The sequence below is a fragment of the Bactrocera oleae genome, chromosome 4, assembly GCF_042242935.1.
Source record: "Bactrocera oleae isolate idBacOlea1 chromosome 4, idBacOlea1, whole genome shotgun sequence".
Lineage (NCBI taxonomy): Eukaryota > Metazoa > Arthropoda > Insecta > Diptera > Tephritidae > Bactrocera > Bactrocera oleae.
Genome location: NC_091538.1, coordinates 15,087,587 through 15,103,233, shown reverse-complemented (window position 1 = coordinate 15,103,233; position 15,647 = coordinate 15,087,587). Strand labels below are relative to the sequence as shown.

Here is a 15,647-nt window from a genome sequence, read left to right as displayed (position 1 = left end):
ACTTGAAATATTTAGTTCACTTCATTTAAATCAATTATGTATGTATTTATTATTATATTTCTTTACAGAGGCATACTCATAAAGGTATTTATATATATTTATGTATGTATGTATCTAAACATGGCAATTTGCAAAATTTACGCACTCAAAAAAGTTAGCTTCCCTTATTTATATACAAACACTTTAATGGTTTGCACACCTTTTGACACAGCTTTTTTCTATCAGCAATTTTAGGCATAAATTTGTATGTTTTTCCTTTTTCAACATTTGTATTAATTTTTTTTTAGCTTTATTTGTAATCTAATTGCCACGTGTTGTTATTATTTTACTTATGCTTTGTTTAGAAATTTGAATAAAAATGTATAATAAACGAATAAAACTCATATTCATTTTAAGTAAACATAACAAACTTCGAAGTTAAATAATATAAGTATGTATGTATGTATGAATGTATATTAAAAAAATAGTTCGTCAACAGCCGTAATAAAGCAATAACGATAATAAAAATTAAAGTTTTCCCAAAAATATCTGTTTGTTGAAACGCATTACTGCTTAAATGATATGCCACGGGGGAAAGTAAGTTTGTTAATTTTTGCTTCTCGATTTTCATACAGATTCTGGTTGCATAATATTTTTCCCTAACTACCTGTAGCATATCACTTTCAAAGGAACGCAAACCAAAATGGAAATACAAAATAGCAACCATAATTTAATAATAACATGTATTGTAGAATATTTGCATATTGAGATTATTAACACTCTTCAAGAGTTTCATAAAATATTATTAATATTATGTTATATATTTTCAGCAGCAGCTTTTATTATGACAATCGCAATGAAGATGTATAGTTTTTTTTTTTTAATTTAATGTTATAAAAACAAAGATATACTCTTTCAACAAACTCAAAAAAATATATATATGTATGTATATATGTAATAAAAGTATATGTTAAGGCTACGCATAAATATGTATAGTAGGTGAAATCAGTACAATTGAATTTCTACAATATGTACACACCAAACTTTTCATAACCATGAATGTGTATGTATAAATGGATGTTCGTATGTAAATTATACATAAATGTCAAATATGTGTATGCGTGTGTATTTATGTTTGGTAGAATAATATTATATAACTACGTCTATATAACGCAACCAGTACACTAGTTAACAAATGAAACATTGGTCAGCCGTAATGCTAACATTATAGGGGGTAAACAATATGTTTATGCATATGCATAATTACATACATTGGAAATATGGAAAACGAAGCAACAAAAAATAAACTTTTCGAAATCCATTTAATGGCTATGTCTGTCCATTATTTTTTCACAAACTGATACGGCGGCAATGACGAACGGTATCGTAAATTATTTACGTTATTCGATGGTATGCCACTATTTATGGCTGAACCACGCCCACTATAATTTGATGTATTTGGCATCATACCCGATGGTGAAGCATTGACAATAGCTTGTGGTGGCATTGTCGAGTGCATTAAGTTTGAGCGTTGGGCAGCTGTAAAATATTAAATATGTATATGCATATATAAATGTGCGGCATAAAAACATTTATTAAATACATATTATCGAGTATAAAAGCCATTATTTTCACCTGGCACATAAGGTTTTGGTTGGTGATAATTGTTGTTATGCGAACGGTAATAAACAGTCTCATCATTATAATGGTAGTTAAATTGCTGTTGATATTTAGGCCTAAAAAGAAGATGGTGTTAATAATTTTTTTGGTGTGTTTCTGTTTCGAATTAAAATTATAATTGTGCAAAAGTACTTATGAAAATATGTTGAATATTCAGTGATTTATTACCTATACATGCCGCTGCTTCCAGCTGAACCACCTGAGCGATGATTTGAATTATTGTTGTTGCCGCCAACTGAATGAGCGTTATTTTGTTGTTGTTGCTGCTGTTGCTGTTGTTGACGTGTGGTAATTTTCTTAGCAGCTTCAGGATCTTCCATTAGCTCACGAAATTGCTCTTGCCGTATGTCATCGTGTTTGTCCGGTATTAAATAACGTCGAATTTCTGCTAAAGCGTAGGCAATGCGTGCATATGCTTCAGCTGGTGGGGCAACGGTTGACACTTCAACATGTAACGGTAAATTAAGATGAGCGTATTTGGCATCAGCCGAGTTGCGCAACTCCTCTTCGCGAACACGATCTTTCATTGAAAAACGTCCAAGTATCACAATTTTACATTGTGTTTCCTCTTGTAGACGTCGCAATGAGTTTCCCTTTGGTCCAAGCAATTTCCCAACGTAATTAAACTACAAAGATGATAATCACAAAAAATGTAATTAAATGTATAAATAACATAAATACAAAAATATTTTACAAACCTTTTTATCTTTTATGGGAACATGCACCTTTTGTGACAGTCTAATAGTCCTTTGCTGATAAACATCTGCATATTGCTCACGCGTAGGTATGCGTCCATTCAGCTGGATGCGTTCCAGAGCTGGAGGAAAAATATTTGTATTAAACATTATATTAATTTGTCTGTCTTATTATTACTTACCTTCATCGATCAGCTTCACTGCTAAAGGAAAGTGATTTTCCATACGTGCTCGCTCAGCGAGTAATTCTTGCATATACTTTTGTGCAGTCTCGTTTAATCGCGGCGTGCTCTTAATATTTTCTTGGCCTAACTCGTGCTCATGATTTCCATTACTATAGTCGCCAACTTCAGTACCGCTGGCGCCTCCAACACGCATGCCATTTTCCGCCATACCGTTGCTACCCCTCAAAATCGTTTACAATATTTTCACAATATAACTTTAATACAGCTACTTTACGCTTATGCCTGGGTTAGTGCATTTACATAAATTGTATTTTGCTAGCAATTAAATTCACTTATTTAACATAAATAGGAATATTTAAAAAATAGACAACGGCATATATGCTGCAAGGCAGACTGAATACCTGTCAAGTCTTTCATTAATTTTCCTCCCCTTGAAACGGCGAATCATTTTGACATTTTCCATATCATTCGCCGCAAAACCAGAGATGCCAAAATTTAATGCAACCGGAATGCATGCGGAAATGCATTGTCTCCTGATATCAAAATTTTAATACACTTTTTGTAAGAAACAATTGTAACCACATTCATAGAATTATATCAATACAATGCAATAATTATCGAATATCTTGTATTCCAATACCCTTGTAACTGATATAAAAGCAGCCATGTATTTTAACCGGTTGAACTACATGCTCAGTGTTGCCTTTTCGCCGTAAACGATTAATTTGGCAACACTTTTTCAGTCTCCATCTTTTTTCGCAAGGAAAAAATTTAAGCTTGTGAAAATTTGACGAAGGCGGAAAAGTACATAATTTTTGATATATAATTCTTGTGTTGCAAAAAATATCAATTAGTAAATATGCCAAGAGATTACGATCGGGACTACAATGACGATACCACAGATTACAAAAGAAAAAGGCGCACAGACGATGAAGCCGGCGGTGGAAGTAATACGGGAGCTGGCAGTAGCGGCGATATGGATGGGCATGGACGCGGACAAGATCATGGACAAGCCATGCAATCCCATGACGCACCACCATTAAACGAGAAAACAAACTCGTATCTTGAGCAATGTGAGCAAGAAAAGAAGACGCTTGGCAAAGACCACACTGTTTGTAAGCGTTTAATAGACGACGGTAAGTACGTGCATAAATGTGTGTGCACTAGGTGGTGGCACTGACAATATATATGTATCTATATATTTTATATGTACATACGCTTAAAGCTGTTTTTATTTTCAGAAATTGAGAAAATTTTAGTAAGCGGACGCATACCAAAGCCAGAAATCTACGCAAATGTATATAGCGAAAAACCAATACGTGTTGCACAGAAAGTATTATTCCCGATTAAAGAATATCCGAAATTTAATTTTGTTGGTAAAATTCTGGGACCAAAAGGCAATACATTGCGCCAACTACAAGAAGAGACATTTTGCAAAATGGTCGTTATGGGACGTAATTCCATGCGCGACCACGCTAAAGAGGAGGAATTGCGAAACTCTGGAAATCCAAAGTACGCACATCTTAGTCGTGATTTACATGTTGAGATTTCAACTGTAGCACCACCATCAGAAGCATATCATCGCTTGGCATATGCTTTGGCTGAAATTCGAAAGTTTATGATACCGGATGCCAATGACGATATACGCATGGAACAAATGCGTGAAATGGATGGCAAAGAGCGTATGTACAAAAAAACTCATTACTCGAAATCATACGGTGAGCACGCTGTTTATAGCTGTCGGTGAGTTTATGTAAAAATCTGATCACTGATTTAATTTATTCATAAGTGCGTATTAACGATATACATTTTATTGGTTCCGTTGTTAGAATTTAGGTACGTTGAAAGGTGAAAAAAGCCTTGAACCTGCGTTTAATAATAACATTTAAGCGTTCATCAATTTTTGCTGTCTGTGAAAAAATGCTAATTGAATTTTAATTGCTATATATTACAGTACTCCGCCACCACCTGCATTTGAAAAATCATCTAAACCAAAGGTGTACTCGATTTTAGAAAAGGCACGTTATGTTATGGAGGATCCAGGTTATGGTCTAGTAAAATCTCACAGGTATGAATAATTACTTATATGCAACAATTTTTTTTATACTTCGTATATTTATATAGATCACGTGATCATGAATTGTACGAGCATCATGGCGAATATGATCGTTATACGCCACCACCACCATCGAAACATTCAAGTACTCATCATGCGCCATACGAAAGTGGTTCGTATGAACGTGACTATCGTCGCGAGTATCATCCGCACTCATCCTCATACACAGCTGCATATCCAGGTAAGTCGCGAATCAAATACATACCTAACTATTAAAATTAAACCGAAAAATTACACGTTTTAATGGAAGCAAAAAAAATACATATATTTACAATAAAGTGATTGATTATCACAAGCAATCTTCGTTAAAACACTATTATAAACGCGTAATATACATGTTAAAAATACCGTAGCTAATTCATATAATACCAACATGAAGATCTTGTTAAATACAAACTACGTGAAACAAAACGAATTTAAATAAAGTGCAATTAAAGTAACTCAGGACAAAGTAAAATGCGGAACTAACTATAAATGAAATGTATTTAATACATGAAAACCTACAAAAAATATAATAAGTATTTTTTTTAAACAATAATAAAGAACTTAAAAATCTCACTGAAATTTTCAACTCTTTACACATTTTCTATATAAATTTATCAAACAAAGACTCAAAGTAACGCAAAAAAAAAACCCAAAAGACGACTTTATTAGAAAAACGTTTGTTCCAAATTTAAATGTCATAAGTTATTTAAATTCGTTATACCTATGCCAAATTATAATAATTGAAATTATGAAAGAAAACCAAAGGAAGTTGGAGTTTAAAAAACAATATAAACAGAGTAGCTTAAAAAATTAATTTAACCAGCCTTTAAATACATATTTCAAATCCTTCAAAACACATAGATATAACGAAAAAACACAAAATTCTCTCCAAATTAGCTAAACCAAGCAACGGTCGATCTTCATCGTCATACCGACCTGCAACATCGGGATCGCACTCCTCCTCACACTATGAAGCAGGATCTCGCTCACGCGGAGAAAGCGTACGTTATCGTTCGGCCCCATATCCGAAATTACGTTAAAAATGTAAATATAAAAAGTATTTTACACGACAAGAGAACAACACTTTTCAAAATGAATTAGACTACCAACCAACCGTATTGCAACAAAAAGAGAAAAACAGAAACAACAATAACAATATGTGTTAGTTTAATATATTAAATATCAAATATCTAAATAAACAAGAAAGAAAAAAAACAAAAGGATACATATATAAAATATAAACGTACAGAGGTAGAAAATATATTTGAAAGTAAACAAATAAACAGCATAATGGTATTTAATTGTTAATATCAAATCTTACAATTATTCGCAAAAGAATTAAAGTATCGCGTATACAAAAATTTTAAGCAAAACAACAAGGAAAAATCATATAAGGAACAAATTTAATCTTTAATTAAAAAGTCATTAGTGTATATTTTACAAAATACAAACGTTATCATAGTAAAGAAAATAAAAATTTTAATTGAGACAAACAACAAAAATTAAAACAAATAATATAGACATGTAAAACTCATTTAAATAAAACCAATCATCGACAACTTTGGAAACTATGACTTAATTAAAAAGAATAATAATAATAGAAATAAGAAATACAGGAAACTATTCAGAATGTGTGTGCAGTGTTAACATTGGAACGTAAGTATTTGCCGCAGCCAATTTGAATCGAAAAACTATTAAGATAGTGTTAATGATTGTACTACATACCATAATAACAAAAAATAATAAAGACCAGACTTAATTAAAAATTCACATGTTAGGAGACAGAAAGATACATATTATTTTAAGTATTACACTAAAAATCTAAAAATAAATGACAAAAAAACACATAACACGTTAGCTGGTTTTTATTTAAAATTTCAAAAGATGGGGTAAGTCTTAAATTAATACAGTATTTTATTATTTACTAGCAGTAAGGAAATGATTAAATAAAAATACAAAATTTGGAGTAAAGCTCAGTTCAGGAAGCTGTAGAAAACCCGCATTGTTACCAAGTGCTGTACTGTTACCACTAGATATACATGTATATAATACAAATATATGGTTGATTTATAAGAGAACAGGAATCAAGTCATAAGTCATTTCCTTTCACTAAATCTATTAATAATCACAATTTTTTTTTTTTATCAAATTTACACCACTTCTACGTTATGCAGCATAAATGAAGTACTCGATACTAAAAATTCATTGCGCCATCTAAAAACATTAGGCTATCCACTGAAGATATAGCCAAGTCTACATCACGTTTCTGCATTGTTTTTTTCTTCGACTGTGTTGTGTATGAAAAGGCCTCTCGCGCCAACGATTCTATAAAAAGTTCCGTTGATCGTGTCACAACAAATACAGCTTCCGTCGAAGCAATATTCATGTCGGGATCTAATTTCATTAAATTCCTGATACGTGTTAGTGGTAACTGGAATAGGCGCACTTCTGGTCCACCATTTTCACTGGTTGCAGCCACCTTTTCTAAGTAGTAAAAATAAGTACACATAGAGATATATGAAATTAGAGCATGTACCAAGTATTTACCGGCCGTAGCCACTTCTGCTATATCGGCACTTTCTGTTTCGATTTCTTGAACTTCAGCCACAATTTCTGATTCTTCATCCACAATATCCAACGGCTCCTCCTTATCATCTTGCTTGCCAAGGATTTCTTCAGACAATTCTGCACTAAATAATTCCTCACTAGCCATTTTTTGAAACCGCGTAAAATTCTTAATAGCTCATCAGCTGATTATTAGGAAATAAAATGTTTTAAGAGTTACCATTATCACAAAGAGATATCCAGATTTTCATCTGTAGCTCAGGATTAAATTATAAATTTTTTTTTTTATTTATTTAATATATTAATAAAAAAAATTTCAATAACCAGCTATGATATTCAATAAGAGAAATTAACCTTATATATAAAATTTAAATAATTTTTATTAGTTTGCCTGAGACGACGGTAAGTGGCACTGTTATCACCGTTCACAATAGCACTATTTTGGAATATACAAAAGAACATTGTGTTTTCCAAAGTATTTGCAGAGAATGTGTATTTTACATTCTCTGGTATTTGTATATCAATTGAAGTTTTGACAATACAGTTTAATATACAATTAAGAAATAAATATATTTCAGAAAAATCATCAAATTGAACACGACCAAAAATGTCATTGAGATGTGTTTATCAAACTTTGTGCACTGAATTTTATGAAACAAAAGAGTCAGTTGTTAAAATAAATTTACGAAATATTTTGAAATAAAATTAAGCTTTTAATATATGTATATACTCGAAATTACTCGTATATATGAATACATTGTGACCGTCGAACATATGAGTATTTTATAACATTCACAATGGCATGGATTGGTGAACCGCAGAAAACTCACCAATTTTTGTAGTCCTTTTTGCGAATTTTGAATACATTCATCAGTTTGGTCATTGTTGGTTGATTGTTGGAAAAATCGAAGCGGTGAATCGGAATCGGGAAAGACGTCGGACGTTGCATTTTCCGACAATTAAAAGTTATTATTTTTTGTTAAAGGTAATAAGCATTATGAGAAAGTTTATATGGTGTGCATATTAAGTATATAAACGAAGTGCAGCAGTAATTGCATAAAATAATACGACGTGAATAATAGTTGGTGGGGGAAATTGCATTGCATCTTGCTGATGTCTGCAGTTGCATGCATAGAAAAATATTTGTGAATGCTAGTGGTGTGCGAAAGTGATGACGAAAGCGGTTACTTTGTATTCACTAATCACTTGTAAAATATATGATTTGTGTTAAAATTGTTGATGTTAATTTAAAAAGGCAACATAAATGTTAAATAAAAACAAATATCAACAAATTTTATTGAAAAATATATATTAATATAACATAACATTAATACAACTTGTGTGTTCGTCCCTTATGTATTCATTTAAAAGTGTAAAGCAATTTAACGGTCCGGTTATTTGCCTCACTTGTCGGCAATTGCATGCATAGAAAAAAGATTGATAGGCTAGTGTAAAATGCACTTAATTTTTTCTATATACCGAAGGTGAAAGTGATAGTAATTTGTTGAAAAAGACACCGAAGATTAATAATAAAAAAACCCATTAATAAAATAAATATGTTATCTAAATAAGTGAATAAAATAACACCGGAAATAGCAAAGCAAATAGGAATCTCAAAATTTTTCGTTGTTGTTTCATTTAATTTGAACACACATGCATACATATATAAATATTTTATGCAGATAGGACACAAAATAATTGGCATTTAATATATATGTGCATACATTTTTTTGTGCATATTCCAGATTTACTTTCGTATTAGGTTTCCCCTTCACTTGGCTGATTGTGTCGTAGTTGCTATTCCGTTTATTAACGTTTTGTGAATTGATAACTGCTTTTGGGGGCTGCCTCTCCACACGTTGTTGTGTGTGCAGCGCGAACATTTGTTGTTGTGCGGATGCAAGATGACTGACGTCTACGACGGCAACGGTGACTACGCAACATACAACGATGATGATGACTATAGCAAGCAACGTAAAGGCGGTTGTGTACCGGGAGTAGATCCTCATAATGGTGATAGCTCCAATCATGATCTACACCACCATGTAGGCGGAGTTGTTGGTAGCGGTGGTGGTGGCGGTGTTGTCGGTGGTGGAATGGGAATGATGGGAGGCGGTGGCGAAGGTGGTCAATTGAACGATAAGGCAAACGAATACATTCGTGATTGTATGGCGGAGAAAAATCGTATGGATAGAAAGTTTCCAATTGCCGAAAAACTAATGGACTGTGGTGAGTTTTAGCGGTAGCATCAAATTTTATGATATTGGTAATTTTGGCACATATTTTGGCTAACAATAATACAACTTTTTTAGTTCTATTTGTGTACATACACATACATATGTATGTATTTATTTAGTATGTAAATATATTAGAAATCTTTGAAAATTAAAAAATAATGCAAAAAGATATGGCTAGAAGTTAGCAGGATGAAATATTTGCTGCATATGAATAGTAAATAATTGTATTTTTTTTTGTTATTCACTTAAAATGTATGTATACATCATTTATTAAAGGTCGCGCCGCTTTGTTTACATAAGTTTAACATATAAAATTTTTTTTTTCAGAAATCGAGAAGGTCCAATCGATGGGTCGCATACCGCCTCGCGAACAAAAATATGCGGATATTTATAGAGAAAAACCTCTACGTGTTTCTCAAAAGGTATTGGTGCCAATTCGGGAACATCCCAAGGTAAGTTGTAATATTTTATTTTAACCACAACTAAATACAAATTACACGGAATTGTTTGTAGTTTAATTTTGTTGGAAAATTATTGGGACCAAAAGGAAATTCCTTGCGCCGGTTGCAAGAAGAGACACTTTGCAAAATGACCGTACTAGGACGCAATTCAATGCGTGATCGTGCGAAGGAAGAAGAATTGCGTTCGTCAAAAGACCCAAAATATGCACATTTAAATAGTGATTTACATGTGGAAATCTCTACAATCGCTCCACCGGCAGAAGCTTATGCACGTATCGCCTATGCAATGGCTGAGCTACGCAAGTACTTAATACCTGATAGTAACGACGTTATACGACAGGAGCAACTAAGAGAATTAATGGACAATACAGGCATTTCTGACGATGTCACTAAGTCAGCATATAAAAAAATACCGCATCAGCCGCCTAGTAGTAATCTTGCTGGCGGTGGTGTTGGTAGTGCTAGTGGCGGTGGTGGCACTGGCGGTGTTTTGGGTGGTGCTAGCGGCACGATGGGAGCAGGAGCTGGTGGTACCAATATGTCTATGGGTAAAGGGGCGCCACATCATGCATACAGGTGGGGATATATTATTTTCTAAATAAATCAAAAACTTTAAACAAAATTGATTTCAACAGAACCCCACAATCCACGCAAAATTTGCAATTTAATAAAAATACGGTAGCACCCAAGCAAAAGGTTTTGTCCATATTAGAAAAGGCTCGTACTGCTATGGAAGAAACATATGGGTAAGATTTTTTTCAATATGCTGCTTTTTATGAATTATTAACATTATGTTCATATATCTAATGATTTTTTTTAAAGACGCGGCTACGAAGACCCAATATCATATGAACAGCCCACTTACGATGCTTACCCCTATGGCCATGGACCGAATACTCATGCACATACTGGGCATGTCCCAAGTAATACCGGCATAGGCACAGCAAATATGGCACCGCGTGGACCCTATGATGTTTCCGATTATGAAACTGATTACAATAGAAGAGACTATTATCCCAATTCGTCGAATTTCGGAGGTGCGTTGTATGCAAATAACGTTTACTATCCAAATCAAATAAATTATGATTAACAATTTGAATTGTAAAATTTATTCAAATTATAAATAACGAATAAAATTATTATAATTTTATATTTATTTATTCCTTACACAAACATACAAATTGTTAATTTTTTTTTACAGGTGGCGGAGCTTCGACTATGCATTCAAATCACAACACTGGCATAAACCCGAATCATAATCGAAGCCACGTTAATAGGTGAAATTCGTTCGCCAAACTACACACAAATGCAAGTATTATTGCGTCGCACATTACCACAGCAGCTACAGCAGTCACCACAAATAACACCTCCCCAACAAACGCCAGAGTCGGACAGTGTATCAATAACAGTAGCAACAATTATTACAGCAACAATAACAACAGTAATAATAATAATAATAAAACCACCGTTACACCCACACAATCCCAATTTAATAACAACCAACAAAATGTGAACCAACAAATCTCAATTGGGCAAAATGTTGGCGGCGGTGGTGCAAATAATACGATAACTGGCTTAGGGCCCACAATGCAACAGCAATTTAATACGAATGCGAAAAATAACAACACTCAACTGTTATCACAACACCAGCATCAGCAGCAGCAACAACAGCAACAGCTGTCAGCGAATACGTTACAACAAACGCCGCAACGGCATCAACTAACCCACCCACCGCCACCACGTCAATCACACTCTTACCCTTACAACACCAACAATAATAATAATAATAATCCTAATCTTAATATGAACAATGTTGCGCCCAATATGTCCGCTAACAATATAGTGAAACCACACCAACAACAACAACAACAACAAACTTACACGCCAATCACAGCAACACAACAACATATTAATGGTGCACTAACGACAACAGGGAACGCTACGCAGAAGTCGCTAACTCAGCCACTACATAAACAACAACAACAACAACAGCATCAGCAGCAAACAACGACTGCTGTCAACAATAATAGTAAAATAGCAGGTCCAAACATGTCAGCGACTAATATGTTCTTTGTAAGGTACTAGAAGTTATACATATGTATTTATTTTATACAATACGAATATACAGTTTTTTGAAAAAGTGGGTGTCTGAAAAACGATTTTCTGAAAATACCGGTCTCTGGAAATATGGTTTTCTAAAAATACTGATCTCTAAAAATATGGTTTCCTGAAAGTACGATTTTCTTAAAAAACGGTTTTCTGAAAATTTAGTTTTCTCAGACATTTAACATATTATAATTATGGTTTGCTGAAAATACGGGTTTCTGAGAATACGGGTTTCTGAAAATACGATTTTCTGAAAATGCGGGTTTCTAAAAGTACAATTTTCTTAAAAAACGGTTTTGTGGAAATTTAGTTTTCTCAGACACTTAATATATTATAATAACGCATTATCAACCGTCCAATTTTACAGTTATTTAAATATTTGTTCTTTGATTTTTGTATTATATAGGCCAACAAATCCAGCACCACCACAACCATTACACATTGGTGAATTGCAACCTTTTGTACCGGTGCAGCTCTTTTAAATTTTACACAGCTCAGCTATGACTACAAGAACAAAAGAATAAAGAAAAGAAGTAGAAGTAATTAAAATGCTTCTTAGGCAACAGCAACACAGGATAACATAGAAAGCATTATTTATCTTTACAATTATAAAATATTGCTTGCGTTCGGTTGCTAGCAAAGGAAATGTGTCGAAAAACTTACATACAAACAAGCAAACAAACTTGCATAAATTTATAGAAAATGTTCCAGTGATTAAAAATGTGAAATTCAGCATTGCAGTGAACAGCAATTTAAATATGTATTAACAAGTAAATATAGATTTCTATGTTTAAATCAACGAAATAGGGAAAGAATGACAAAAAAACAAAATAATAATCTAAAACATGATATAAACGCAAAATACAAACATGACGTTAAATCAAGCCCACTTACATACATAAACACATACATACAATGTATTTACATACAAACATTTACATATATACATATATATGTATATGCCTGCGGGCTAATGTTTAAGACGCATATTATTTATAAAAGTAAGCTCTTATCTAAAAATAAATGATATTTATATATTTATATTCTTAATGAAACTAATAGCAAGAAAATACAATAAGATAAACATCTAAACAAAGCAAAACAAAGAGAAAAGCTAATGGCAAGTACCAGAAAGGTTAAACTTATCGATAAAGTAGAGCGCTTACAAAGGGAGAAGAATCAAAGATGACATGAAACATGCAAACAGAATTACTTTCAACAATTTTACAAAAAAGAAGAAGAAAAAAAAACAAAGACGAATGAATACAAAAAATAATAAACATTAAAATTAATTAACAAAACAATATAAATTTAAAATAATAATAAAAATAACCAGTAATTGTATGTGTTAAAAGCCTATTTATTACATATTTTAAGCTCAAATTGCAAATTAGTAGCTAAAAGTATAATATTATAATGGCATTAAAATTGAGAAATTTAAAATATAAACAACTTACTACTAAAAACAAACATGAACGGCATATAAATTACAGGATTTAAGCAAACACATAAATACAAACATATACATACATATGTAAACGAAATGAACGAACTGAATATTGATTTACAGATATACGGAAAAATATGTTATAAAGACCAAGCTTATGCTTTGCCTATTTCTTTAATTAATTTTTTATAAATATAATTTTAAAATTTTTTTTTGTTATTATAATTTTAAAATTATTAATAACTTAATTTTTTTTTAATATTAATAAATACATAAAAATATATTTTTTTGTTATTTATAGTTTTTAATATTTCATTTATTTAATACCTTTTATATATTTTTAATTTATTTTTTTTTATATTTTTGTAACTTTTTACATTTTTAGTTTTTTTTTATACAAAAAAAAATTTTTTTAATTTTTCTTTTTAGTATTAAAAAAAACATATTTAAAATATTTTTTTATGTTTTATATTTTATTGTTTTTGGTAATGCGCGTTGTCTTTTTGTAATATGTGCTACAAAAAATGTGAAATGTAAATTTCAAAATACTTTGACCAATTTCCGCAAAGACCCGCTTTCTTTTATCTAATTTGTATGTATAATTGTTAATGCACACCGGTATTATAGATTTGTTTTGATCAAAAAATGTGACTTAGCTCTGGTTAAAAAAAAAAATAATAATTTCTGTACACATTTCTTTTGTATAATAACACTTTTATATTATGATTCTCATTATATACTAATTTACTTTAGATAATTTTTTATTTGTAAACACAAACTGAAAACTTTAAATTCAGAAATTAAAAAATTATATGTTTTCATTGTGAAAATTATCTTTTCCATAATTTTCATTAATTAAAAAATTTAATATAATACCATAAAAGTGATAACTGAAAACTCACCACACAATTGTAGAGAAGTTTAATAACTAAAAGACATTAAATTTATTTTGAAAAATATGAACTCATTTCTTAAATACAGCAAAAATTATAACATTTTAGATGAAGAAGTCAAGATCTAATTCCAATTTTTTTTATTTAAAAAAAAAATTATGAATATCCCAAAAAATTAAAGTTTAAAATTTTGAAACTACGCATTTCCTGTAAAAAAAATTATACATATATAACAATTTTCTTAAATATTTAATATAAAAATTCAACGCGTCATGATTTTTAGTTAATTTGAACACATTTAAAAACACGTCGTTATTGCTGTATCCTCAATTATTACAAATTTGTTAATCAAATTTTCTGTTCTGTCAATTAACGATTTTTTTAGGAATGCAAATGTAGAATTGCAAAAGAATCATGATTACTTTCTGCTAATTGCTAATAAATGCAAATATTGTTGGAAACAATAAAAAATACACATACATAAAAAACACATATACACACACTTAACAATATACCAGTACATTTATACAATACATATAATTTGTAACTAAATCTTAAAAAATCATAAAGTTATTAATTAATATTATACTTACGAGCAAAAATAAAAAAAATAAATATTATTGTAACACATATACAATTAAAACATAACATGCTGATAAAGTACATAAAAGTAAACCAAGCAATCGTTAAATCGATCTTGAAATATATAAATAAAAGTTATACATATACATATACACATACATATATAGAATGGAAAATAATAAAATACTTAAAATCGCTATATCGATAGAAGAAAAAGATAAAAAAAAGATTAAAAAAAACTAAAATATTACTTACAATAATTGCAGCAGTCAGTGTATAGTAAAAAAAAAGAGATAAAAAAAACAAAAACAAAATAGAAATTTCTGCACATATATAGCATGCGTAGCGTACTGTCTATAACGCTGCCGGCATAAGTTTTGTGTGTTCTATCTTCTCGGATGGCGTTTATAATGGATCCCCTCGTCGAATGACGACTACTTCTTTGAAAATGTGCTGTTCTGTGCAATTAATAATAAATATTACCCTACAAATGAAAATAATTGAATAAATAAATGGCATACAATAAAATATAAAAAGATACGCATTAATAAATATGAAAAATATATTGGAAGTGTTGTTTGTGTAATTTGTTTACTTCATATCGAGCAGTGGGTAATATTGCAAAAGTCTAATTAGAAGGCTTTAATCAATACGATCATAAATTAAACCCTCTGCAAGTAAGTAATATAATATTAAATAATTTTAATTATACATTT

At 31.0% G+C, this 15,647-nt stretch overlaps 5 protein-coding genes across 7 annotated transcripts; 3 read left to right on the top strand and 2 right to left on the bottom strand.

The window, feature by feature from the left end:
- Positions 1 to 20: 20 nt before the first annotated feature.
- qkr58E-2 (quaking related 58E-2) lies at positions 21 to 2,979 on the bottom strand. 2 transcript variants are annotated; one of them, XM_014236642.3, is made up of 5 exons: positions 2,537 to 2,978; positions 2,358 to 2,476; positions 1,828 to 2,285; positions 1,615 to 1,715; positions 21 to 1,518 (listed from the first exon to the last, which is right to left on the bottom strand). In XM_014236642.3, exons 1-5 carry the CDS (start codon positions 2,745 to 2,747, stop codon positions 1,322 to 1,324), a joined length of 1,086 nt encoding a protein of 361 aa, XP_014092117.1. In that variant the 5' UTR covers positions 2,748 to 2,978; the 3' UTR covers positions 21 to 1,321. The 2 variants fall into 2 exon arrangements, with proteins under 2 accessions (XP_014092117.1, XP_014092119.1); XM_014236644.3 differs by having other exon boundaries at positions 1,345 to 1,518; positions 1,583 to 1,715; positions 2,537 to 2,979.
- A 299-nt stretch (positions 2,980 to 3,278) lies between these two features.
- qkr58E-1 (quaking related 58E-1) lies at positions 3,279 to 5,923 on the top strand. Its single transcript, XM_014236641.3, has 5 exons — positions 3,279 to 3,675; positions 3,781 to 4,282; positions 4,494 to 4,607; positions 4,664 to 4,836; positions 5,538 to 5,923. The coding sequence occupies exons 1-5, from the start codon at positions 3,399 to 3,401 to the stop codon at positions 5,678 to 5,680; spliced, it is 1,209 nt and encodes a 402-aa protein (XP_014092116.1). The 5' UTR covers positions 3,279 to 3,398; the 3' UTR covers positions 5,681 to 5,923.
- Positions 5,924 to 6,487: 564 nt separating this feature from the next.
- Positions 6,488 to 7,501, bottom strand: PolE4 (DNA polymerase epsilon subunit 4). 2 transcript variants are annotated; one of them, XM_014236599.3, is made up of 2 exons: positions 7,177 to 7,501; positions 6,488 to 7,119 (listed from the first exon to the last, which is right to left on the bottom strand). In XM_014236599.3, the coding sequence occupies exons 1-2, from the start codon at positions 7,351 to 7,353 to the stop codon at positions 6,835 to 6,837; spliced, it is 462 nt and encodes a 153-aa protein (XP_014092074.1). In that variant the 5' UTR covers positions 7,354 to 7,501; the 3' UTR covers positions 6,488 to 6,834. The 2 variants fall into 2 exon arrangements, with proteins under 2 accessions (XP_014092074.1, XP_014092075.1); XM_014236600.3 differs by having other exon boundaries at positions 6,488 to 7,124; positions 7,188 to 7,475.
- A 401-nt stretch (positions 7,502 to 7,902) lies between these two features.
- On the top strand, positions 7,903 to 11,245 carry qkr54B (quaking related 54B). The gene is made up of 7 exons (XM_014236648.3): positions 7,903 to 8,190; positions 8,951 to 9,434; positions 9,770 to 9,894; positions 9,956 to 10,479; positions 10,539 to 10,649; positions 10,726 to 10,940; positions 11,105 to 11,245. The coding sequence occupies exons 2-7, from the start codon at positions 9,110 to 9,112 to the stop codon at positions 11,182 to 11,184; spliced, it is 1,380 nt and encodes a 459-aa protein (XP_014092123.2). The 5' UTR covers positions 7,903 to 8,190; positions 8,951 to 9,109; the 3' UTR covers positions 11,185 to 11,245.
- On the top strand, positions 11,185 to 15,502 carry LOC106618727 (protein kinase 4; the record flags this gene model as incomplete). The annotated part of the gene is made up of 2 exons (XM_070107674.1): positions 11,185 to 11,981; positions 12,416 to 15,502. Coding segments are annotated over 2 exons (873 nt in total), but the record flags the coding sequence as incomplete, so codon positions are not given.
- Between the last annotated feature and the right edge of the window lie 145 nt (positions 15,503 to 15,647).